The sequence below is a fragment of the Polyodon spathula genome, chromosome 22 (genome assembly GCF_017654505.1).
Source record: "Polyodon spathula isolate WHYD16114869_AA chromosome 22, ASM1765450v1, whole genome shotgun sequence".
NCBI classification, from domain to species: domain Eukaryota; kingdom Metazoa; phylum Chordata; class Actinopteri; order Acipenseriformes; family Polyodontidae; genus Polyodon; species Polyodon spathula.
The window spans coordinates 579,398-605,216 of NC_054555.1; the positions used below are offsets into that span (position 1 = coordinate 579,398).

At 42.8% G+C, this 25,819-nt stretch overlaps 1 protein-coding gene across 3 annotated transcripts in view; it reads left to right on the forward strand.

Annotated features, from left to right (window-relative positions):
* Nucleotides 1–540: 540 nt before the first annotated feature.
* The window catches only part of LOC121296970 (rho GTPase-activating protein 7-like), a 35,883-nt gene continuing 10,604 nt past the window's right edge, over nucleotides 541–25,819 (forward strand). Inside the window, exons 1-3 of one of the 3 annotated variants that reach the window (XM_041222947.1) lie at nucleotides 541–1,102; nucleotides 24,445–24,516; nucleotides 24,759–24,840. In XM_041222947.1, the coding sequence (XP_041078881.1) occupies nucleotides 988–1,102; nucleotides 24,445–24,516; nucleotides 24,759–24,840 (269 nt within the window). In that variant the 5' untranslated portion in view covers nucleotides 541–987. The other 2 variants (XM_041222949.1, XM_041222948.1) reach the window with 2 other exon arrangements.

Below are 25,819 nucleotides of genomic sequence, written 5' to 3' on the forward strand. Positions count from 1 at the left end.
CGTTTACAAGATTTATCTTTCTAAATTCCATTTTAAATGTTTCTTCCGGACCGGTCGAGTCATCTTTTGCAAGTAATAGGAAAGAACATTTCTGCTTACATTAGCCTTGCAACAAAAGAGTTTTCGGTGGGAAAATAACGGGTTTGTGTGAAGAGAATATTAATGTTTCTCCTGTAAAAGGGAACAGAACATTGTGAATATAAAGAACTCCTCTTACTGTGCGAATTTACCTTTAACAAAACCAAACTACCTTTGTTTACACAATGGTAACTTAGTAACCAACAGTTCATAAACAAAAAAAATGAAGTCCACATGGCACAAATAACCCCATATGAAACTAAAATGATTCAACCCCACGATAGTGACCAAGCCTGCCACTGCACACAGACAGGGAGCTCTTGATCAGTGGGTCACACGGTTCAAATGTTACGTGCCAGAGGGTTTATTTAAGTGATCTGGATTCAAAGCTAACAGAGGAATAGCCTTCAAAATGGGAAGAAGCAGGTCTGTGCACTAGGGGAAGTGCAGCAATGTTAGCGATGAAGGAACTCGCTCAGTATTTACTCTACCCAATGACTCTAGTTTCTTCTTATTTATTACTCCATCTATGGGAGAAATGAGTGTGTTTATAAAATGTGGCAGCTGAGATGCAAGGCTGTGTTTTGCTCCAAGGCAAGGGGGACCTAGTGGGATGCAATTTCCTTTCCAGCCTGGCCTGACCCCAGCTTTCCTGGAAAAAAAAAAGAAGAGAAAAAAGCTTTTTTTTTTTTTTTTTTTTGCTGTGAGAAGAAGGGTGTTAGCAAATTACAGAGAGAGACTTTTCTTTCACGAAGTGTCAGGCAGGGAAGGCAGTGAGGGAGCTGCTCCACTGCAACAACTTGTGTTGCATTTCTTTTGATTTTCATCCTGGAGCTTTAGGGTCTCTCTTAATGGATTAACTTAAGTGTTGACTTGGGGGATTTGCTGAAAGCGGACCCCACTAAGGGGATGGCAAGCCGGGGGAAATTGCCTCTGAGGAGATCGTTCAGCGAGCACATCAAAGACTCTACCAACAAGGCTTGGGATCTGTTCTGGAAGAGCGCAAGAGAGAAGCGGCTTTCAGGTCAGGAAACACATCGTACAGCTCCTTCTCTCACCCTTTCTACAACTAGGTTTTGTGCAACAGAATCCAAGTAGTATATGCCAGTAGCACAGCCTGACCACTGGATTGTCTGTGTCTTGTGAATGATCTGTGTTAAAGGTACCCGAACAGCGTGACAGGAGTTTAGAAGGCAGAGGCTACTTTTGGAAAACTGTCAGCTACTCGGGTCACCTCTGTGCAAAAAAAGAAAGTTAATAAATAAATAGTAAGTTTTAAAATCTTCATAGTCAATAGTGGAGTTTGTCATGTTATAAAATGTTTTACAACCCAACAAGGCACCATACCTTTGACCGATTAAGTGACAAACCTTGTCTACATTATTTTCAGTGGTTGGGCTTCTTTGATGTTCAGAGTCTTTTTCAGAGCTAGCTCCTGGGAGTGTAAATAGTTCCCATGGTGATTTTGCACAGATATGTTACATTATTGTGATCGTGGAAGAAAACTTTTATTATTACAGCCAACGCTATGAACTTTATACAGACCATTAAAACAATCCTGCCGCCGACTTAAAAGAGTTCCCTGGTCCAATTCTGGTGTTTAACAAGCCCATAAAAAAAAAAACATCATTTTGAAGGCTAACCATGCTTTGTAAAAATCAGTCTTTTTTTTCCCTCTTGAATTAGAAAGTTTTGCAAGGGCACAAGAGGTCTCGTATTGCACAATGTTTTTTAGCGCAAGCCCACCCACCCCCTTTCACAATGACCCCGTACTACCCCCTCCAGGAGGTCCTCCCAATCTGACGCTAGTAATATATTGTACTCCCCCGAGGTCCTTTGATCTAAGCCCCGCCGAGGAGGTCTTTTTCTAAAGACCTCCGGTCCGGACCCTGCTCGTTAGACTGCAGATCTACTTTGATCTTTATAACATGAGATTTCGGGCTCCAGAAAAAGAAACTAGATTCGGGGCTGAAAGAGAAAAGATTGAGATGGACCCAGCTGGGACCACAGGGGCTATAGGAACATCTGCCACCCCTCCCCCCCTCTCCCCCTCCCCCCCCCCTCCCCTCCCTCCCCCTCCCCTCCCCCCCTCCCTCTCTCCCCCTCCCCTCCCTCCCTCTCTCCCCTCTCTCTCCCCTCCCCTCTCCCCCTCCCTCTCCCCCCCCCCTCCCCTTCCCCCCCCCTTCTCCCTCCCCTCTCCCCTCTCTTCCCTCCCCTCTCCCCCTCCTTCTCCCCTCCCCTAGGCCCCCTCCCCTTCCCTCTCCTCCCTACCCTCTCCCTCCCCCTTCCCCTTCCCTCTCCCCCTCCTTCTCGTCTCCCCTCTCCAATTGAAAGATAATATCTAGCTAGTTATGTTGCACAACTCTTTGTTAGGGTCCAGCGCTCTGAGAAATAGATCTGTTGCACACGTTGAGCTGAGCACCACAAGACAGCCTGGAGGCATCTGCCATGGTGCTGAGCATTTATTACATGTTTTATTAGTAAGAGCCACTACACAGGCTAATAGACTCCTGGGGGCCCACTGTGAGTAACAGCTTCTAATGGGGTTAAACCCAGCTGTGCCGCTTTCTTTAAAACAGCTGCGTGATTCAAGGGGATTGCAAATGCGAAGGTGACTTTATAAGCCCTGTAACAGGTATTGGAATAGTCAGATGCAAGCACTATTGGACTCCTCACAGTAGTCGACATAGTGGCTAATCCAAGCCCAGGTAGTCCTCACCTGTAACCCAAACCACGCTGCTGTCATAATGAAATGCAGCTTGATAGCAGCTGTGCAGAAAACACACTGCAGGACCTCGTTCTGTGATAAGTGAATAATACCATGCGTCTTTCAAATACAAGTCCACAGAATGAAGACGAGACCAGGCATTGCTAGCATGGTACAGATATAGCTTTGGAGCATTTGTGATTTCTTTGGTTCATTCGCTGATAGTTATTGAAATGAGAGTGTGGATCGAGAGTCCACAAACTGGACAATTGAAGCAATCCTGAAATATCACACACTGTCCATTAAACTGTTCTGTCTCAGGACAGGAGGGGAGGGGGGGAGTGCCAGCCACCCAATCCTGAAATATCACGCACTGTATACTAAACTGTTCTGTCTCAGGACAGGAGGGGAGGGGGGGAGTGCCAGCCACCCAATCCTGAAATATCACCCACTGTACAGTAAACTGTTCTGTCTCAGGACAGGAGGGGAGGGGGTGCTCCAGCCACCCAAACTTGCGTAAAGAACACATTGAGACCTTCTGAATTCCATTTAGCAAGGACAATGTGCTTCTGCAATCTCTAGAGTTACTCACTGTTGTGGTTTTTCAATGTCTTGTTGCCTTGTTGTAGTATTAAAGTACTTTTAAAGAGAGCAAGGACAGTTAATAATAATGTAATGATAATACATTTTATTTATAAATGCTTTTCAAGAATCTCAGTGCTGTACAAGGATACACACAAAAGTACATGACAGTACATAAAAACCACACAAAATTGTACCTTAAAAGCCATAATGAAAAAAAGAAGTCTTTTAACGAGATTTAAAAATGTTGATGAGTTAATAAGACCGACACCAGAACAAGGCCCGTGCTGACCTCTCCACTACAGAGCTGGCTCTCCAGGTGACCAGTAAAACGTTCGTCTTGAATAGCACGGTTCACGGTTCACGGTTCATGTCCAGCCCTTGCCTTTCTATTCAGTTCAATGGGCTGGGGTGCCAACTCATTCCAACATGAAGGTTTTGCAGGTCCAGGTATAATAAAGTCATCAATCTCTCCGTTTCTACTGAGCTTCGGGTCACTGGGTGGGCTGAAAAGCTTGATGCAATAACCTCCAAATCCAGGAAGATAAATCTCAAACAGATGTCATGAAGTAAGAATTCGGCACCAGGACATATAATAATAGAATCAAGCGCTGATCTCATTTAACTGCGAGATGAACTAAGAACCCACTGATGTAACTAAGGGGGGGGCGGTCTTGTTGCTATTCCCTCACTCAGGGCTGGAGAACACAATGTATTCATTTTTTTGCCTTTGATATTTTTAAACATGTAGTTTAAACAAACCTGTTGAAAGTGTCCGATTGTTAACAAGCAAACTATTTGTGTACTTTGACTGCAAATGCAAACCCCATGTGTGGCATGCCTCGTGGTGCCTTTGGCAGATACATCAGCGTGCAGTTATGTTATGCTCAGCACGAAACTGCTCAAAATTGGCATTCGATAAGCAATCAGTGACAAAGGTATGCAGAAACTGTGCGAGAGCAATGAAAACATACAGCACTCTAGAGGATCAAAACGCACTAGTGGAAGAGATAACTGGAAGTGTTCTCTATAGTAAGAGCAGCACAGCCCAGAGATAACTAGAAGTATTCTCTATAGTGAGATTAGCACAGCCCAGAGATAACTGGAAGTGTTCTCTATAGTGAGATTAGCACAGCCCAGAGATAACTGGAAGTGTTCTCTATAGTGAGAGCAGCACAGCCCAGAGATAACTGGAAGTGTTCTCTACAGTAAGAGCAGCACAGCCCAGAGATAACTAGAAGTATTCTCTATAGTAAGAGCAGCACAGCCCAGAGAAAACTGGAAGTGTTCTCTATAGTGAGATTAGCACAGCCCAGAGATAACTGGAAGTGTTCTCTATAGTGAGAGCAGCACAGCCCAGAGATAACTGGAAGTGTTCTCTACAGTAAGAGCAGCACAGCCCAGAGATAACTGGAAGTGTTCTCTACAGTAAGAGCAGCACAGCCCAGAGATAACTGGAAGTATTCTCTATAGTGAGATTAGCACAGCCCAGAGATAACTGGAAGTGTTCTCTATAGTGATATTAGCACAGCCCAGAGATAACTGGAAGTGTTCTCTATAGTGAGAGCAGCACAGCCCAGAGATAACTGGAAGTGTTCTCTATAGTGAGATTAGCACAGCCCAGAGATAACTGGAAGTGTTCTCTATAGTGAGATTAGCACAGCCCAGAGATAACTGGAAGTGTTCTCTATAGTGAGATTAGCACAGCCCAGAGATAACTGGAAGTGTTCTCTACAGTAAGAGCAGCACAGCCCAGAGATAACTGGAAGTATTCTCTATAGTGAGATTAGCACAGCCCAGAGATGACTGGAAGTGTTCTCTACAGTAAGAGCAGCACAGCCCAGAGATAACTGGAAGTGTTCTCTATAGTAAGAGCAGCACAGCCCAGAGATAACTGGAAGTATTCTCTATAGTGAGATTAGCACAGCCCAGAGATGACTGGAAGTGTTTTCTACAGTGAGTTCAGCACAGCCCAGGCAGCGCATCCCGCTGGCATGGCTATCCCTAGCTATGAGTACACCATGGTCGTGTCCTCGCTTGTTGTTTTGCATCGTCAATGCTCGATGGTCGTGTAAAAATTCTGATAAATACTCTTTCATGTTCTCTGTTGGTTTGCAGTCTGACAAAGACTGGGAGGTTGATTAATGAATACCAAGCAGTCGTGTACATACTGCCAACTAGAACTTGAAAACTCTGTTTAACATAAGAACATAAGAACATAAGAACATAAGAACATACGAAAGGTTGCAAACAAGAGGAGGCCATTCGGCCCATCTTGCTCGTTTGGTTGTTAGTAGCTTATTGATCCCAGAATCTCATCAAGCAGCTTCTTGAAGGATCCCAGGGTGTCAGCTTCAACAACATTACTGGGGAGTTGATTCCAGACGCTCACAGTTGTATAAGAAAGTGTCTCCGACCTCAATAGAATGTCAGCTCTGGTTACAGTCCTGCGACTGGGGATTTTATAAAGACTTCAAACACAGCTGCAGCTCTGTATCCAATGAGAATGAGGATCCAACACGACACTAATCACTGGAAATACTTCATGAAGAAGAAACCAGCTAACCTTAAGGGCTGAGCTGACTACCTTCTCCTGTCGATTTCCCATTTTAAAATATATATATTTTCCTTCACTTTGAAGAAGTGTCCCAGTTTGTGCTCTGACACTCACCTCACTCCAGCAGTTCAAGCCCTGGTGTCTGCAGTTCATTTTCGGTGTGCTTTTCTGAATTGAAATAGGTTGGGGGGGGGGAGTGGTGGAAGCAATTTGAGATACAGTCCTAACACAGGAAGGTAAATAAGAAACCATTACCAGATGTTCACCTCCCTCCCCCTCTCTCTCTCTCTCTCTCTCTCTCTCTCTCTCTCTCTCTCTCTCTCTCTCTCTCTCTCTCTCTCTAATCTCTCTCTCTCTCTCTCTATATATATATATATATATATATATATATATATATATATATATATATCTTATATATATATACATACTGGGGTTCAGTGATATATCACATTTGCCTGTGCACGTGTGTAATTTACATTAGCACATACAGATATCAGCGTTCTTTAAAATTTCCATTACTGATGGTCACCATGACGACATGTGGAAATACCAGAACAGCAGAAAGTTCCCCCGGGAGAAATCCATCCAGCCTCTAGCGAACGGAATTGTTTCCAGATCCCGAGGAGCAGGCTGAGCTCTGTGCCAGAGCCCTTTTCATTGATGCGGACACCAGCACACGTGTGTGAAGTGCAGGTGGTCGAGGCGACTGGCTGATTAAAGCCCATTTCTAGAAAGTTTCCTTCCAGGAACACTGGCTGTTGTGAGACAACCACCTGCTTCCTTTGAGGCGAGGAAAACCCGTCTCATTTGAACTGAACTACAGGACCTGAAGCACACACACACACACAATGTGGGACTGTTCACTTAATATCTGTATCCTATTGATTAGTCATCTGCTTAGCATTGTCTTTAATAAGTCACTCCTGAGCCTAGTAATGCAAACCATAGATGGGAAAATCTCACATGGGAAGCTCATACTGCTGTGTAATGAGGGTCTTGTTATTTTCCCTCTGTATAGTTATATAGGCAATAGAGACATTTGGCAAATAAAAACAGTCTCAGCATGGTGGAAAACAATCCCGGCGAATCGGGGAATTCAGAATGCTGAGCAACGTCAGAACCTCAGCTTCAAAGAGAGCAAGACTGGAGGAAAAGGTCCAGCCTGCCCCGAGCAGCCAGCCCTATCAGTGAAGGCGCAGAACCCGCTCCAAAATGAGCGTCCCACAAGCTTGTTTCACAAAGGCAATCTTCAATGCTCAGTGTGTTTAATGCCAGCATTATAATGTTAAGCCCTGGTCTTTGTGGTTCATTTAGTTTGCCTCAGTAGTTTTATAAGCTTTAAATACTATTTCCCAACTGTGCAATTATCACTTTCATTACAATCTACAATCTCACAGACACCGCTCTCCTGTTCAAAGCCAGTTCTAAGTCGTATCATTTATTTATTGTATTTGCTTCTGCTCCTGCCTGTGATCAGGCTTTCTATAAGCTGAAACGAATGCATTCACTGTACATTATTTATCCATAACAAGCTCTCCGTTTAATGCTGTTATCAAAGATGAGAGCGTCTTTATTATATACAGTGGATCTGAAACAAATTTACTGCCAGCCCTTTTTTAATAAAACATATCCAGAGGTCAAGATTTTTCACTACAGTCCTGCAGATTCCCACAGTCATGTGAAACCGATGGATTCATTGCCAAGCTGAGCCCATTACACTTTACACTGAAGAATTGGACTGGATTCTGCACTCGGACGCTTTTACACTTATTGTCTGAAATCTGAAATACATGCATTGCCAAGCACCCAATGAGGTGTCTGTGCTGTATGCAATTAAGCAATACAACGACAATATAAGCTGGTGTAACAAATCCCTTTCTTTATTTCATAGACTGATGTGACATATGTTCAGACCAGATACTGTATCACATACTGGCAGGGGATGTCTGCTTCCTTTTTATTATCATTCATGTACAGAGGTTCTCATGGTCAGCCACTGGAAAACAGACTGCATATTGAACCACTAAACATTTACTTATTGCTAACATTTTACAAAACAGCAGCTCTTAACATGAGCTCTCAAAGCGTAAAGTTGTTGTTTTATTGTTTGTGCGTGCGTGTGTGTGTGTGTGTGTGTGTGTGTGTGTGTGTGTGTGTGTGTGTGTGTGTGTGTGTGTGTGTGTGTGTGTGTGTGTGTGTGTGTGTGTGTGTGTGTGTGTGTGTGTGTGTGTGTGTGTGTGTGTGTGTGTGTGTGTGTGTGTGTGCGGTGTGTGTGTGTGTGTGTGTGTGTGTGTGTGTGTGTGTGTGTGTGTGCAAGTGTGTGTGTATGTGTGTGTGTGTGTGTGTGTGTGTGTGATGTGGGCGGTGTAAACAATGTGTGTTTGCTGTTTTAGTACCCAGCAAACTCATCCCATTTACTGTATGGATAATTTTGGCTGCAAAGCCGCTGAATCGGTTAATACTGTACTGTGCATCAAGGTCCTAAAAACAGAACGCAATTAAGGAACTGCTACCAGCAAGCTACACAAAGACAGCTGAAAACTGCATGAAAGAGAAGTGAAACAAGATGAGAATACAATGGAACCAAAGATAGTCAGACACATGCAGAAGTAAGAAAGCCACCTACTTACTGTACCTCGCTCTCTGTGCAGTGGTTTGGGTTAGTTTAGTTATTCACTGCGTGCCCCAGGCAGGGCCAGCACAGGTACATCTGAATAGTGCAGTACTAATACAATGAGAGACCCATTCCAATGATAACTAGATTGAATCTTGATGAATAGACATTATGTGTAGCACTAAGGCAGAACCATCCCCTACACAGTGCAACAGACCCTGGAAAGGTACATTTCTATGAATCAATAAAGCTACAAATGGCCCCAGAGAGCACGGCTGTATGCAGTTAAAATGTTGAGACGTCTGCTGGTTTCGTAAATTGAAAGGGATGGCTTCAAAAGCTGGTGAGTGATAAAACAATAAATCATGAGCATCACTCTGCAAGGCAGACACAGACAAACACAGACAACAAGAGCGGGGACTGCACCGTGATGTGGCCATGCATCAAAGAGCACTGCAAAGTGAGTTCACAATAAACCAACAGCTACCAGAAACAGAGTTCCAACTGGTTACTTCTCTTTAGATGCCTGGGTATAGAAACCCCTGTTAAAATCCACTTGCATGACTTGAGGAACTAGAACAGCAAAGTGAACAGCAGGTGTGCTAGACAGCATTTTTATATCAGGGCAAACCCATCACAGTAACAAAAAATGTCTAATCTGATCAACAACATAGTGTGCTGCGCTGCTGCAAAATTTTCATGAGGATTTATGACTGCTGTCAGCAGTTCGGACCCCAAAATCAGAAACACTGCATAGCGTCTCCGATTATTGTGTTTGCATGGTAGATACTACATGGTAATACATGTGTATTTACACGTGATTCCAATGTTATTATGCACAGTTACAATGTACTTAACGTGTACGTCTTTTTGCACGGTATATATGTAAGTACACAATGGTATCAGAAAAGAGTAAGGGTTAAGATTATATCATGTCTAATACTCTAAAAGGCTCAAGCATGCCTGAAAATATTGAGCAATGCAAGGGAATCTACCTCCAGTTAGTGGCTTGATGGTTGTGAACACATGAGCTGGAAATCCTCAGGCCTGGAGCGAGCCAACAGAGGACGTTATACCAGCGGACACCACAAAATAAAACCATCACGCATTACTGTATTGTTGTTTTAATAATGATAATAACAAGGGGAGTAGAAAAGAACAGACTATAAGAACACGGGTAAGATGCATAATAAACCAGGGGGTTTTCAATACATAAACATTTTGTTTAATAGCTGACAGCAAACGTGCAGAGTTTTAAAAGCTTTGACTGGCCATTTGACAGGTGAGGGAGAGAGCATCATAACAAAGGCCCTCTTGAGCGCAGTGATCAAAGGGTACGGTGGAGTTCTTGCCATGCAGGTAAAGGCAGTGCTAGGATGGAACCGGAATTAACAGAAGAAATACTTACAATTCTGAACTGGAACACCTGAGATTCTACATGAGGAAACAGGAAGGTTAGAAGCCATTTGGGCAGGCTGTATAGATTTAATAAAACATATTATACTATCTATACAATATATTACATGTTTAGTTTAATAACACAAATGTGTTCCAGCAGTTAAAGAACACACCTGCGTAACCTGCACATACTGGTGCATCTGTACTCCTTGGCATTCATGAAAGCCATCAGGGTGAGAGTCCTGTGGTTCTGTTTCATTCTTCTTGAGATGGTTAAGTACTTCACTGGAAAGCAATACTATTACTACAAGTGATTTGTCTTACTGGACTGATTAACCTTTTCTGTCTAATTATTTCTGGGTAATTTCACTCAGCGAGAGCCGTCTCCAGATTTTTCTTTTTAATTATTTTTCTTCCAGACTGCTCTCTTTTGTGTAGATAATGGAACCTGCCTTAATGTCATCACATTTTCCCCAGGAACGGTAATAGATTACATAACAGTTAATATGTAAAACCAAATTAACTTCATTGTTCGTTTAATGTGCTTTGATAGTTCCATAAAAAAAAAACAAAAAAAAAACTTATTGTAGAGTTGAAATATAGCAGCCCTTTAAAACTCTGCGCAGCTCCTGCAGAGTCTGAAAAGAATTATTCAGACTTGATTCAGCTTTTCTTAAGTACCTAATTGTACCACTAGGTGTCAGACTGGCAGTTTTAAAAAGATGGTCAAGCTGTATTTGGGATTGGAGCTCAACATCAAAGGTGCTGTGTCCTTGTTCAAGCAAAGCACTGCGCCATTTAAAATGAGAAGTGTAGTCAACACCTACAGGACGTGCTACAAGCTACAAGCCTCGAAAGGCTTTCATTTTGTTGTACAATGTTTTGAAACGTTACAGTGTGTTGCTGGTTCCAGACAGTAAGAAAGGAATGCTGCAGATACAGAAGTGCTTGTTTCCTTACTGTGGTGTGTTGAGGGGGGTTAGGACTGCTTTTTAGGGCTGCACTGATAAAGTACAGCGCTCCCTGTCCTTTGTAACGCAGAGCAGGTTATAATGTGCTAAGGTCCTGGCTCCCATCTGTCCCATCATGCTATTCCACTCTCATACCTATGGTTCCCGACTACAGTCTTGGCATGTCAGGATCCACACAAGCCCTGCTTTTCATTGCTAGTTAAACTGATGTTCTAAACTGGGAAGTGTCATTCTGTGCACTGTGTAGTTTTCAATGCATGTTCACAATAAAATGCTGGTGAAGCACCCATGTTATCTCTCTATCTGTCTATTCTCTATCCATCTGTCTAGCTATCTATCTATCTGTCTATTCTCTGTCTATTTGTGTATTCTCTATATATCTGTTTATTCTGTCTATTCTCTATCTGTCTATTCTCTGTCTATCTGTGTACTCTCTATATACCTGTCTATTCTCTATCAATCTGTCTATTCTCTATCTCTCTGTCTATGTCTATTCTCTATCTATCTGTCTATTATCTATCTCTCTGTCTGTTCTATATCTCTCTCTATTCTCTATCTCTGTACACTCTCTATCTCTGTCTATTCTCTCTGTCTATTCTATATCTATTCTTTATCTGTCTATTCTCTATCTCTCTGTCTATGTCTATTCTCGATCTGTCTATTATCTATCTCTCTGTCTGTTCTATATCTCTCTCTATTCTCTATCTCTGTACACTCTCTATCTCTGTCTATTCTCTCTCTGTCTATTCTATATCTATTCTTTATCTGTCTATTCTCTATCTCTCTGTCTATGTCTATTCTCTATCTATCTGTCTATTATCTATCTCTCTGTCTATGTCTATTCTCTATTATCTCTCTCTATTCTCTATCTCTGTACACTCTCTATCTCTGTCTATTCTCTCTCTGTCTATTCTATATCTATTCTTTATCTGTCTATTCTCTATCTCTCTGTCTATGTCTATTCTCTATCTATCCTATATCTCTCTGTGTATTCTCTGTCTCTGTATACTCTATATCTCTGTCTATTCTCTCTGTCTATTCTATATCTATCTGTCTATTCTCTATCTCTCTGTTTTCAATTCCAGAAACGTTCACTCTGATCAGGATTTGATCAGTTATGGAATATCACAGTATGTTATACTGCAGAAGTTATCTTGTGAAAACACTGCTAATCCCTGGAAGCTCTCTGGCACCCTCTGCTGGAAAAAGAAAGAATTGGATTTACACCTGAAGCAGAAGCGCACGGGGTAGAGTTTGATTTGCCATGTGCTTTGACACGGGCTAATTGCTAGTGGCAGTGCTACAGAAACTCTGGTCACCATAATCTGTATTACTGCAAATCAACCGATACAAGTCAAAGATGAGAAATATTACAGAGCGTTTTCAATTTCAAATGCAGTGTTATTTGTTTAACCAGGACTGAACTCTTGAGCTATGCTGTACATCTCATTTACAAGAGGGTCCTGGCGAGAAACGCCATGTTATAAAATCAATAGCAAAAACAAAAAGAAATGAGTCATTGGAAGGGTGGCTGCATCCCCCTGCGCATGAAAGAGCGATGGGTTTCCATAGCAATGCCGTGATTCAAGTTGTTTTGTTTAGTTAGCATCCTCGCATGGGAATGTATGAGTAAAACCTGGGCACGCATACGGAGCAGAGCATTAATCCTTGCAGTGCTGGACCCACTGATCCTCTCTGCTGTCTGGGACGAGAGCCAGGTATAGCACTAACTATCTGAGACTCCGTGCGAGAGACAGAGAGGCTGGATCATATGGAAATCAGACAATTTGTATATTGCTCTACATTGCACTTCAAAGCTGAGTTATGGATTAGCTATGTAAGAGGTGTAATTTTCCACAATACTACTTATCTTTACCATTCATGTTTTATTAGGGTTACAATGAGGTCCTGGATAGCATAGATAATATTCTCTCTCTCTCTCTCTCTCTCTCTCTCTCTTTCTCTCTCTCTTTCACTCTCTCTCTCTCTCTGTCGCTGTCCATTACTAACATGTGATACAAATGAAAGTCCCTTGAAGGATGAATATTTTGTGAAGGCTTGCACAGAATGCACCCATGAGGGCCAGCGCAGGACCCCATCACTTCTCCCTCCCTCTCTTTAGCTGTGAGGACGACAGGGTGAGAGCACTGGGGCAAAGCGCTGGGACTGGGATGAAGCTGACTAGGAGGGGCACTGGCTTTCCTCAGCTGGCACGGGCTATAAAAGGCAATTCCACAGCTGGTATACTTGGAGCTTCCTGAACTCCATGTTAGGTCATCCTCTGACCACTGTAACTAACCGGAGAAGAATCAACAGACTGGTCACTGCGGTAACATAACCCCACGCACACACACACGCACACACACACACACACACACACACTCCATTGTGCCTGTGCAGTCTGACCCATTCCTCCATGCTGACTCACACACACACACACACGCATACACACACACACTCCAGTCTGACCCATTCCTCCATGCTGAATCACACACTGTGGCTGGATATCTCAAACCGTTCTCTTTGTTGATTTGTATTCTCTGGAACTCTCTTACTCAAGTCTTACATTAACAGCAGGTTCAGAGCTTTGCGATGTTGAGAACAAACCCAGTTCACTTGGTGGAGCAACAGGGGTGGACCAGGGCAGCTTGTTATTTTTTGCCAAGTTTGGAAGCACTAAGCCTAGTCCTTTTCAGCTGCAGTGTGCTACAGACAACCAAACAATCTGTTCTGCTCATTAACTGCGCATCTTGTTATCAGACTCAATAGATTATAGCAAAGAAAGCAAAGAAACAGTATCATAATGTTCTGAACCCATGTTAGCTTGTCTTGGCTAAAATAAAGATTGAACTAGCTGACTAACAAAGGAGAAGAAGGTGTGCAATGATCGCTGGCACCCGCTTCTGCGAACGCTGCCAGCTTTGTGGCCCTTTGGGTTTTGACAGTGAAAAACAGGCTGTTAAGTGTTTGCATACATTGTAATTGTATACATTGGCTCTTAACTGCGTTTATTAATCAGCTGGCCCTGTGTGAGTGATGCCACTCTGCTGGAGTTGCAGCCATATGTGCGTCCTGGTTTCATTACAGAACCATTTGTAACGAAGAGAGAACAGTCAATCCCACATCTGCATTCTATCAGGCATACTAATGTTATTATACAACACAATACACTAGAACCCTTAGAACTTCCATCCACCAATCAGGGATGGCCGTGGAACATTCAGATAGAACGTCTAGACAGCAATGCCTCTGAATCCGGGTTCTGTTGTTTAAATGCAGGTGATGGGACATTCAGAGGTTTCTCACAAGTGCGGATGCACGCTGGTGCACATTGACTCATAATGCATGTTGTGATTTTTGAACAGAGCAAGCAGATCAGGAGATTCCTGTTTCAGCACAAAGCTCAATTCGGTTTGAAACAGTAATTTCATATTGGATGCGAGGCACCACTACTGTGCTATCGGGGAAGCAGTTGTGACAGACGAAGACGCTGATCAAATAAAAGCATGTGTCACTGTCTCTGTGCTTCATCTTTACAAGTGCATGGTGATTGGGGTGGTCAGGGGTGCGTAGACTGCAGCCTGCAGCAATGCTATCTTATACTGCACGCCACAGAGCTGCTGTGTCAGGCACAGGGAGATTGAATCGTCTCTTGTGGGAGACAATCACCACTGGCCAGGACAGAGGAAGGTCAGCAGGCTCTGAGGAGACAGCTGGATTCAAGCTCCAGTGCTTTCAGTCCCTCATAAGCAGTAAATTACATTTACAGATTAAGATAAATACTCAGTTACAGATTGCAGGTACTGATAATTAGCATTAGCATCAACATATTTAATGGTCTGAAGGTCAGAGAAGTGGATGACAGCAAAGGGCAGGTGTTTGAAAGTGGGGGGCTGGGTTCAGCTGCTTCTCAATCCCTTAATAGTGAAATCCTTTAAAGCCTCCAGCCCTTATTGTATCATCAGCCTGTTTTTCTCTGCAGCGTTGTAGGATCAGAGCGGAGCCAGCGTGTTCATGCAGCTCTTTGTGACAGGCACCAGGTGGGGATGATTGCGTGGTCTTCTGCCCTGGAACTGGAGGCTGTTGTGTGTGTGTGTGTGTGTGTGTGTGTGTGTGTGTGTGTGTGTGTGTGTGTGTGTGTGTGTGCTACAGGTACCCAATGTGACATACCTGTCAGTGGACAGCCCACGGTAAAAGGATTTGAAATTCTGCAATTTGCAATTGTGGTCTGAGTTCCCCTGGCTCAGCATTTGGAATGACACTCAAATCTGATTTTCTAAAGGAAATCAATTTATTTCATGCAGGGTCAGTGTGACCTTGAACTATTAAAGCAGAGCGGTGGAGCAGCATCGATGCACGGCACGCTCTCAGAATGACCAGTTTTGGAAAGAGCTCAGCAGTTAGCTAATGCAGTGCTCACGAGCTAGCTCCTCTACCCCTGTATTTGCCTGTTTCCTGGACCGTTCAAAACCACCCGGCACGTCTTCGTCAATTTTCACAAAGCCTCACTCTGCAGATGCACAAGGATTTAATTACATTTAGTGGATGATTGCAGGTTGTGAGATTAAATTACCTGCTGCAATTTGCCATTTGTTCCTATATTGGTTTTTATCATGCATGTAGACTACATAAGTAGTCCAAACTACTTGGCTGCTTCATTGATATTAGTATCTGAATTCAAGACTCCATAGCTAGTTTTAAACCTGGGTGTGAGCCTTTATTGATTCTGCTTTAGCAAGCGCCACTAGAGTAGAGATCGTTATCCCGAATCAGCTGGGGATACCTCTATAGATTCATACCATGCAAGGCACGGGTGTACAAGAGCATTATGCTAATAGCACTGGTTCCAGCAGCAGGATGAATGTATATAGGCACCAAGGACAGTCTTACCCACGAGAGATGTGTAAAATGATCCAGACACTTTCCTCTCCCAGAACGCAAACCCATCTGAACTCTCTGACGTTAGCAGCTTGATTGTGCTGGGCTCCTGAGCTGAACAAATATTCCACACACTCACTATCACAAAGCATGCACTACATACACACAGAGCCTGTCATACTCACATAAATAAATAAATACATGCATATTATTTTAAACAACAAGTTAAGCTAAAAACAATGATTGCAATCATCCTGATTGTCCAAGCACATGGGGTGATGCTGTCATACCTCCCTCCAAAACCCAGCCTTTCCTTGTTTTGAGGCCCAACGCTTTGCTTGGTGTTCAGGATCTAGGAGATATATATATATATATATATATATATATATATATATATATATATATATATATATATATATATATATATATATATATGAGGTATATGTGTAAGAAATATAATGCAATGCAATGGCTGTTTTCACCTGATAACAATGTTGTTATGTGAGTGGCACTGCTTACACCCTCTGGATCTGCAGGCTAGACTCTACTATTTTCATGACATTGTCAGACTCCTAATATAACTCTGATTAAAAGTGACTCATCACACCCTAGCAGAAAACCCCAATCTTTCCATCAGCCTCTGTTAATGTATCCTCCTATGCTGCTGTGTCTTTGCCAGGCAGGAATCTCCCTTGTTTCTTCAGATAGCGTCTAGACAGCAGAGGTTTCTAAAGCAGTGTGGATGCATCACAGAGCCTGGGTTTCCCCCGGGGGTTAAGAGACTAATAATTGCAGCCACTTATAATGATTGCAAACATCATATAAAGTTGAGACAGGAAACATCTAATTTATTGGTGCACTGCAAAGGGTGAACCAGGAGTCTCTGATAGTCAGCTACCGCAGCTACTGTACGTTTCCTGTCCTCGCTACCCTCGAATCAGATGCATCTGCACCTAACGGATAACATGAAATGCCTTTGAAGGAGCGATGTTGTTAAAAGATAATGACTGTCATTATGCAGCTGATGAACCGGAGAGGAAGAGAGGAGTGCATGCAGTACAAACACTCAGAGCTGTGCACGAGAATCGGAAATACCAAGCCAGAGACTCAACGGCTGGCTTTAGATGAAGTACCCCAGGGAGCTGTGCACAAGAGCACACTGCACACAGGGCTTTGCAGGCTCACTCCAGGGAAAGGACTATTCAGATTTGAAACCCTTTAACAGACTCCGGGAAAAGGAGATCTGGTTTTGCTAAACCTTGTTTTCAGTTGTGCACATTAGCAGCGGTGACAGAGAGGTAGTGGCACACAAGCTGAGACTGAGATCACAGAGCAGCAGATTGGGATGAATACAGTTCCTCTGCCAACACATCAAGAGTGCATGATTCTAGATGCTATCAGCTGCCATCAGGTGCACCAAGCATAAATCCATGAATTCATACAGTGAACATGAATCCATGAATTCATACAGAGAACATGAATCCATGAATTCATACAGAGAACATGAATCCATGAATTCATACAGTGAACATGAATCCATGAATTCATACAGTGAACATGAATCCATAAATTCATACAGTGAACATGAATCCATAAATTCATACAGTGAACATGAATCCATGAATTCATACAGTGAACATGGTCATAATGTTTCCACAAGGTGTTTCATGCATCAATATTCTTTTAAAATATGAATTTTAGAATAATGTTGCATGAAAATGGCTTTTCTCGACATAGATCCACTTTAAATTAGACAGTAAAATCTCTCTGTTTTCTCCTGGCCAAACAAAAGCCACATTAAGAAAGACAACGACAGAGTGCTTCCATGATTAATAGAGTCTGAAAGCATCCAGCTTCGCTCTTCTTTCAGCACCAAGAGGCACGTCGAATGAAGCAGTGCATGGAGAGAAAACCAAGTCAGAACAGCCCTTCCTTGCCCCGAGGAAACTGTAATTAAGTAAGCCGATGTATGGGTTCCGCTGGGTGACATCATTCCTGGCTGTACGGACAATGCAAAAGGGTGCAGAGTGGCTGTGGTGCAGGACTCACTCCAGGAGGACCAGATTAAACAGAGATCTGCAGTGTGTTAATATGTGTCTTTACAAAAGAGAGCGGATTCATACTGCATTCACAACAGATCAGCAAACAGTCATCTAGCATGTTTCTAACATTTTATTATACAAACTAATACTTCCAGTGGAAATCTTTTTATTTTTTTTTTTAATTTATGGAAACAAACTTGTGAAAAAAAATATATGAACTTGAATTTAACCGATCGTTTGTCAGACTTGGATTGCAGTGGTCTATTTTTCATACATCCGTTCATGAAAGTGTCTCTCTCTGTGTCCTGGATAGCATAGACAATACTCAATACTCTGGCTGCTGAAGGAGTTCAGCAAGGCGTCGAGCATCCTACAGCCAGAGGCGTACAAAGCATGCTTTCCTGTGTTTAAATTCCTCACATTTCCTTTGATACAGTGGGTAGTGGTTCAGCATCCAGGGGGGTAGTATAGAGCACAGTCTGTTCAAAGGTCCCCTGTGGTGTGCACAGTTGAAAGCAGAGCTCAATGCTGCTATGGAACATACTGTAATGGCAACAGCACTGTCCTCGCCGCCAGTGAGACGTCACCATTGCTGGGAGTGTGGCATGTTTACATTGTCTGTGTATACTGAAACAGAGTGGGGTGGGGCAGGTTATAAAAGGCTTGACGTCACCTCTGACACTGCTGTGCTGTATGTGTTCTCTATCTGAACAGGACTGACACTGCTGTGCTGTATGTGTTCTCTATCTGAACAGGACTGACACTGCTGTGCTGTATGTGTTCTCTATCTGAACAGGACTGACACTGCTGTGCTGTATGTGTTCTCTATCTGAACAGGACTGACACTGCTGTGCTGTATGTGTTCTCTATCTGAACAGGACTGACACTGCTGTGCTGTATGTGTTCTCTATCTGAACAGGACTGACACTGCTGTGCTGTATGTGTTCTCTATCTGAACAGGACTGACACTGCTGTGCTGTATGTGTTCTCTATCTGAACAGGACTGACACTGCTGTGCTGTATGTGTTCTCTATCTGAACACATTGCGGTGCAGAAGTAAACTTTTGGACTAGTTCAAGTAGTTTCCCTGCAGGACAGCGCGGGTGTGGCCAGGGCACTTGAGACTCGCTTTTCCTTGTCCTTAGGAGGGGTTCTGCATATTCCTGACGTGACTTTCTTACTCAATTGTGTTCAGGAAAAACACAATAACTTTGCTATACCAGGAAGAACACGAAGACACCATTTCATTCAAAAAGATGCTAACTGAGTTACTAAAAATCATGTTGTCAAGAAACGTTGCCGTACATTTTGGAGTAACTGGTGAATGCAGAGTGTTCTTAGTGAGGCCGGTGTTGTCGAAAAATGAATGGTTTTACACCAGCAGTCATCCTTTTCAGGACTTCACTGGGCACCAAGAGTACCGATTTATGCATGTTCCAGCATTTGCTCCTCTATCGCAGCTACTGGTGCAGAGATACATTATCCATCAGTTTAATACACAGACGCGTTTCTTCCTTCAGTTCCCTACAAACAAACCCTCCTGCAATCAATTGCATTCTTTCTGAAATCAAGCCTCCAATTGGAGACAGCAAGTTTCCCCACTTCTTGATTGTTAGGCTAGGATGCAGATATGTCTCGGTTCCGCACAATAGACCGGAGCCAGGGAGATCAAGCCACACACGCCAATCAAAACCCAGCATGGCTGAATCATAACAAGCTGCATAATATGAAGGTTTACTTTGCATGGCATCAAGAGTATTTAACTGATATGCAACTGCTCAGTTAATCAGCAGTTATTCAGCAGTTAATAAGCAGTTAAGAAGCAGTTGATCAGCAGTTTATTGATACAAGTGAGTGATTTGATAGGTTAGGGTTAGAGTTAGGTTCAGGGTCAGGGTTAGGGTCGGGGTTAGGGTTAGGGTTAGTGTCAGAGTCAGGTTTAGGGTTAGGGTCAGGCTCAGGGTCAGGGTTAGGGTTACAGTCAGCTCTGCCTCGCGGTGAATCTGCTCCAGTTGGTTGGTTGGTTTAGCTCAAAAGATTAATCTTACTTGTTCTTACTTTCAATAAAAACAACTCCCACTTGAAGATGGGTCCTTCTTACCCTGTATGTACATGATGTACATGAGATGTGAACTTAGCAAACTATTTCTGCAGCTGCTAGTCTGTGAGAAGCCGCAGCTGTGTGCCATCCAGGCCATGCACCCTCGGGGTCTGTGAAATCACTGGAATGAGGGCTCAGGAATTCATAGCAGGAACTATGGGATAATAACTAGAGAATGGTGATACATGGGTGGGAAAGAGAAGACTTGGCAGCCCAGTCTCTGATCTCTGACTGTATGTCTCGTTCGATGTCTGAGCTCAGAGACGGGTCTGAAGCACTGCAACAACGAAGCATGTGTTTATGAGAGTGGATTCTAGGAGGGGACGGAAAACAGCCAAGCGCACAGAGTGAACACAGTAGTAATCTGTGAGTTACTTTGAAGGCACTTTTCTGAAAGATAATGAATTGACTAATCTACAAAAGACAGTGACCGACTGCTCCTCCAGAGCCATTGTGACAGTGTGCAGGTGTTGGGGAGGGACATCTGGGGTCAATGAAATGCACAGTGGGGGAGGTCTAATACACTGGAACACTCCATTCGTTAATGTCGGGGAGGTACTTCACCACAAACTGGTTCTTCTATCTCTGTAGATTTATATTACATGCTTACTGCTTTCTAAGTTCTGCAAGAATACACACTGACACACTACGTTACTGCTGCTCTTAAGGTTTTTCCAATGTTCTTTTAATCACTTGAATCAGACTGACATTATGAGTCACCCCCATGAAGGCTGAGTGCAGTTGGTATAGTCCACCGGGACAATGAGAACGCCTCTGCTTTCATTTCACTCCTAAGCCAGATGTGCTGAAGGATAGCATTGTGGTGTTGAGAATAATTTGGTAATAAAACTTAAAGGCCAGTTAGGATTTATTGTTAAAGCAAACTCTGCAGAATGTGTCTTTAAAAATAATTAAAAAGAATAATTAAGAACCATCTGGAGATTTCATACCGTTAACGAGGACCTGAGAAAACAGAATGATCTTAACAAGTAAGTAAAGGTTATGTACTTTTAATGAGTTTAGAATCTTTTAATACAAGGTAATGCATCAGTATATGTGATCTGTCATGCTCTTACAATTACTTACTGCATAATATAATATTTGCTTAATGCATAAAGCAGGTTGTATTAAGCATAGACATAAAGCCAGTCATGTCTATTCATATTTTTGTATCTGTAGTTAACAGACCATTAGGACTAAAGTAAGCTAATGTTTTAAATAATATATTAAAGTCTCATGAGAGAACATTACTATGGCTATGAGCAAAAAAGTTGCACTTCTGGTTTGGTTTTCACTTCTGTAGGAATTTCTGAGTAACAGAAGTTTTGGGTATTTGAGCTGATTATTTATTACAGTGGTACTTATTAATTGGGTTCGTGTTGAATGGAAAGATTAAAACAAAGTCAATTTACTTTACGGTCAGAGCCAACCTGGCACTGCTTAGTATAACCGAAACAACAACTTGAAACGCATCAGCAATTAAAAATGATTAGAACCAGCTGGAAATGTTTTCAGTCACAACACTGCTGTAGCACTGCTTCCATGCACTGGGTAATATAAACACAAAACAAGCCTGTTTATACAGTGTGTGTGTGTGTGTGTGTGTGTGTGTGTGTGCATCAACTTGTTGGGCCTGGTTACTGCTGTCCTTACAGTAACACTCACACCAAGTCACTTGCTGATAAGTCATTGTATTTGCAAGCTAATTTCAACAGCAACGCAAAGGTTAGTGTTAATGAAGGATGTAGTGGAACTCAGCTCAAGAGCATGTTCCTGGAGACTGCAGAGTGTGCGAAAACGACAGACAGCAAGTGGGAGTTAACCTCGGGGCAGGGGTAAGGAAGGAGGAGGACAGGACTGTCATTGTGCACAGTTTACACTAGATATATATGTTTTGTATAGTGTATTGTGTACAGTATATATTGTGTATATTTTTTTGTCTACTGTGAAATATATATATACACAGTGATATATATCCACATAGCATAATGTACTGCATATCCCACAGAGAGAAAACGGTTTTCAAATAGATATTTTAAGTTCTTTCAAAAGTGTACAAACATATATGAAATATGCAGAATATTATATACCCTTTTGTGCCCCCGTCCCGTCCCCACCCGTGTGCCTATACTGTGCGCTGAACAGATGCTCACATAAGGATCTCATATTATTTTGGCCCGTAGAGAAAGCTGCCCTGTAGTGATACACCAGTGATACATCTCTTTTCTGTGAGTTTAACACATCAAGCTGGAATGTCCGGCCTCACTTAGTCCCCACTGCACTGTGTAGCTGGATATGGTGCCTGTTCATTTCCATGATGACACACATCCATGTGGGATGAGCAAGTGAAAGTGCAGCCTGCACTCTACTAACTCTGGGAATCCTGCCGCCTGACTCCTGTTGTTAGCAACCAGCTCACACAACAGAATAGAGAGTGACAGCACACTGGGAGCCACTGCCAGCTGCAGCACCATGAGAAAGAAAGAAAGAATGCCTGCTGAAGATCAGTGTCTAACAGCTAATAATTGGGTCGAGTGTGGCTACAATGCTCTCAGCACCTGCTACTATTAGCTTGACGCATCACATGGGGAGGCTGCTCAGGTCAGAAAGGGAGGAGATCTCTCACAGTAATCAGGTGGACTTACATTGGCAAAACAGATGCTTTTCTTCCTTTTTTTTTCACTTTAAATGTGGAAGCCGCCCCGGGAAAGCAAGCAGCATGGCTGTCTGAGGCCAATCTGCTCTTAAAAATAATAATAACCAACCAACCAAGCAAACAACCATGTAGGCTTTAGGAATGCATTCTCTGCACGCGGACAAGGCTGCACAAGCCTCTGGGTGTATGCTGAGTGTGTGGTATGCAGCACAGGCAAGTCTGCACGTAGCTCTCCAAGTACCACCCTATCCAGCTCTCCAGCTTCCTGAGGGAGGGGGTGCAAACTCCTGATCTGTTATCAAAGTATCTTCAGACTGGGAAAGAGCTTCCTCTGAGGGGAGCCAGTGTTTCCAATGGGAAATGCCTCTTTTGCTCACGGCTCTCATTATATTTATTTGAACAAGGCAGATATGATCGTTCTCATAGCATGAGGTCAACCCTCTCTGCTGTTGTGAGCTATTGCACTGCCACAGTACAAGCATACATGAAAAGTAAAATCTTTCATCCAGAGAATGGTAGCGTTGAACAGCTTTGTCATATTCGTTTTATATGTACATGTGTTTCTCATGGACCATCCTTGTTTGTGGAGTAACCACAGTACCTTATAAACGTTCATGGGGTGTCACCCTTCATCTGCCGCAATAGGATCCCTCAGAATGTAACTTAAATCTCAATATCGAAATGACTCAAGCGTTACATATTTCAACCTGATTGTCGGTTTTATTGTAAAATAAAGAGAAAACTGTATTTGCTAGGGGGCAATTTAAGAAGTTTGAATTACAGTTAGAGGTTAAGCAGTGGATGCTGGGCCATCTATAGGCATAACCTGAATGTTACATTACACTGTGTAACTGGGTACAAAAGATTTAGAAGTGAGTAGTTTTTCGAGATACTGTATTTACAGTATGATTGTAAATCTCGAAAAACTACTCACTCCTAAATCTTTTGTAGTCATCTTTGTATTACTTTAGTATAAATACATGTTAATTTGTATGCTGTTTTTTTCTGACTTTATGTGAACGAAAAGACACACATTTGCCCGTTTTCCCATTGGAAATAGTGATATTTTGAAATATCACTGCCCTGGTCACAAAAGCAAAGTTTGTGGGGAATAATAGCCATTTTCTACACTTTTGAGGCATAAGCAATTAGGAAATAACACTTACTACCCAGGAACAAAAATTGTGTTACACAGTGTTATCACTTTGTGTTTTGGGTGCTGCAACAGCCCTGTTGTCTAAACCCATACTAGTACACTTCTGCCTTGTTATATGGTGTCCCTTTATAGAAATGAAATGGAACAATCTCTTAACCATGAGTCTGGAACACACCATTATAAAAAGTCCTTGTTTCATCCTGCACAGTGTAAAGGGTTTATATGAAAGAGATGCTCTGAGCTGTTCCTTATTAGACCTGGAGTCTTGAGCTCTGCAAAAACCGTGCAGATAAAGAGATGGAATGAGGGACTGAACTCTTTCACAGCTTTCCACCTTCTTTTCCTTTCTCCAAGATAAAAACGTGAAGATATCTGGATGTTTGGAGAAATGTCCCTAGCTGCCGTTGGTGAATGTTACTACATTCCCAGGCGTCGATCCTCCTCTGACACAGTGCTGGTGGTGAGTCCATGGGAAAGTTACCACCCCAGCACAGAGTTTTAGAAATGTCCTGGAATCGCATGCTTAATGTCCCCCACCTGCTCTGGGCTGTATTGTGAAGGCAGATGGCTGGAGAAGCACAGTAATGTGTTAGAATGGGATGAGGCTGGCTGATCCATGCTCCAGGATTTTACTATGTGTTGAAAATGACCCTATTCCAGGAATCACAGAGTATATGTTTGTTTGCTTATTTATTTCATTTCAGAGATTGAAACAAAGGAGGCTTGCGACTGGCTTCGGGCAGCTGGATTCCCTCAATATGCCCAGTTATTCGAAGGTAAAACTGACTGGTGATAGTTCTTGACATCATGTGGGGGTACGGGCTGTATCATCTGATGCTGTTCTTTCACCATAATGTCCTGCTACACGTGCCATCCACTGAAATGCTATTTGCCATCCTACGGCATTTTCTATGTAAGAGTTGCCCTTTGCAAATCTCTAAAAAACATTGCTTATATGCTGTTTGACATATAACAGATCACTAGTAAAAACCTTCAAGTTGTTGTTTGTTTCTCATAGATTCCCAGTTTCCTATCAACATAGACCTTGTGAAAAACGACCACGAATTCCTGGACAGAGACTCCATCGATTCACTCTGCAGGTAAACTCAACCCCCACTCTAAATGATCAGTCTCAACAATATAATACTTTTCACTGGACTGAGCAGAACTAGGGTTTCATTCGTGCAACGTGTGTGAGAAAGGATTTGATTGTTCCTACTGAGCAGTTAAAAAAGAAAACGCCCACGTTTGTAGATAAACAGTAACCACCGAACTGATGCAAAGCCACATCCTAAAAGAACATGTTTCCACTTTTGCTTGGGTTCTTTTGTTCAGGCGGAAAGTTTAACTTTAACCGTGTCAAAGCATCGCATTCCCTCTAGTGGTTTTGTCAAAGCATCGCATTCCCTCTAGTGGTTTTGTCAAAGCATCGCATTCCCTCTAGTGGTTTTGTCAAAGCATCCCATTCCCTCTAGTGGTTTTGTCAAAGCATCGCATTCCCTCTAGTGGTTTTGTCAAAGCATCGCATTCCCTCTAGTGGTTTTGTCAAAGCATCGCATTCCCTCTAGTGGTTTTGTCAAAGCATCGCATTCCCTCTAGTGGTTTTGTCAAAGGCATTCCCTCTAGTGGTTTTGTCAAAGCATCGCATTCCCTCTAGCATGCATTCCCTCTAGTGGTTTTGTCAAAGCATCGCATTCCCTCTAGTGGTTTTGTCAAAGCATGCACTCCCTCTAGTTTTGTCAAAGCATCGCATTCCCTCTAGTGGTTTTGTCAAAGCATCGCACTCCCTCTAGTGGTTTTGTCAAAGCATCGCATTCCCTCTAGTGGTTTTGTCAAGCAGCAGTGGTTTTGTCAAAGCATTCCCTCTAGTGGTTTTGTCAAAGCATCGCATTCCCTCTAGTGGTTTTGTCAAAGCATCGCATTCCCTCTAGTGGTTTTGTCAAAGCATCGCATTCCCTCTAGTGGTTTTGTCAAAGCATCGCATTCCCTCTAGTGGTTTTGTCAAAGCATCGCATCCCCTCTAGTGGTTTTGTCAAAGCATCACACTCCCTCTAGTGGTTTTTCTTGCTGTTATGTAGA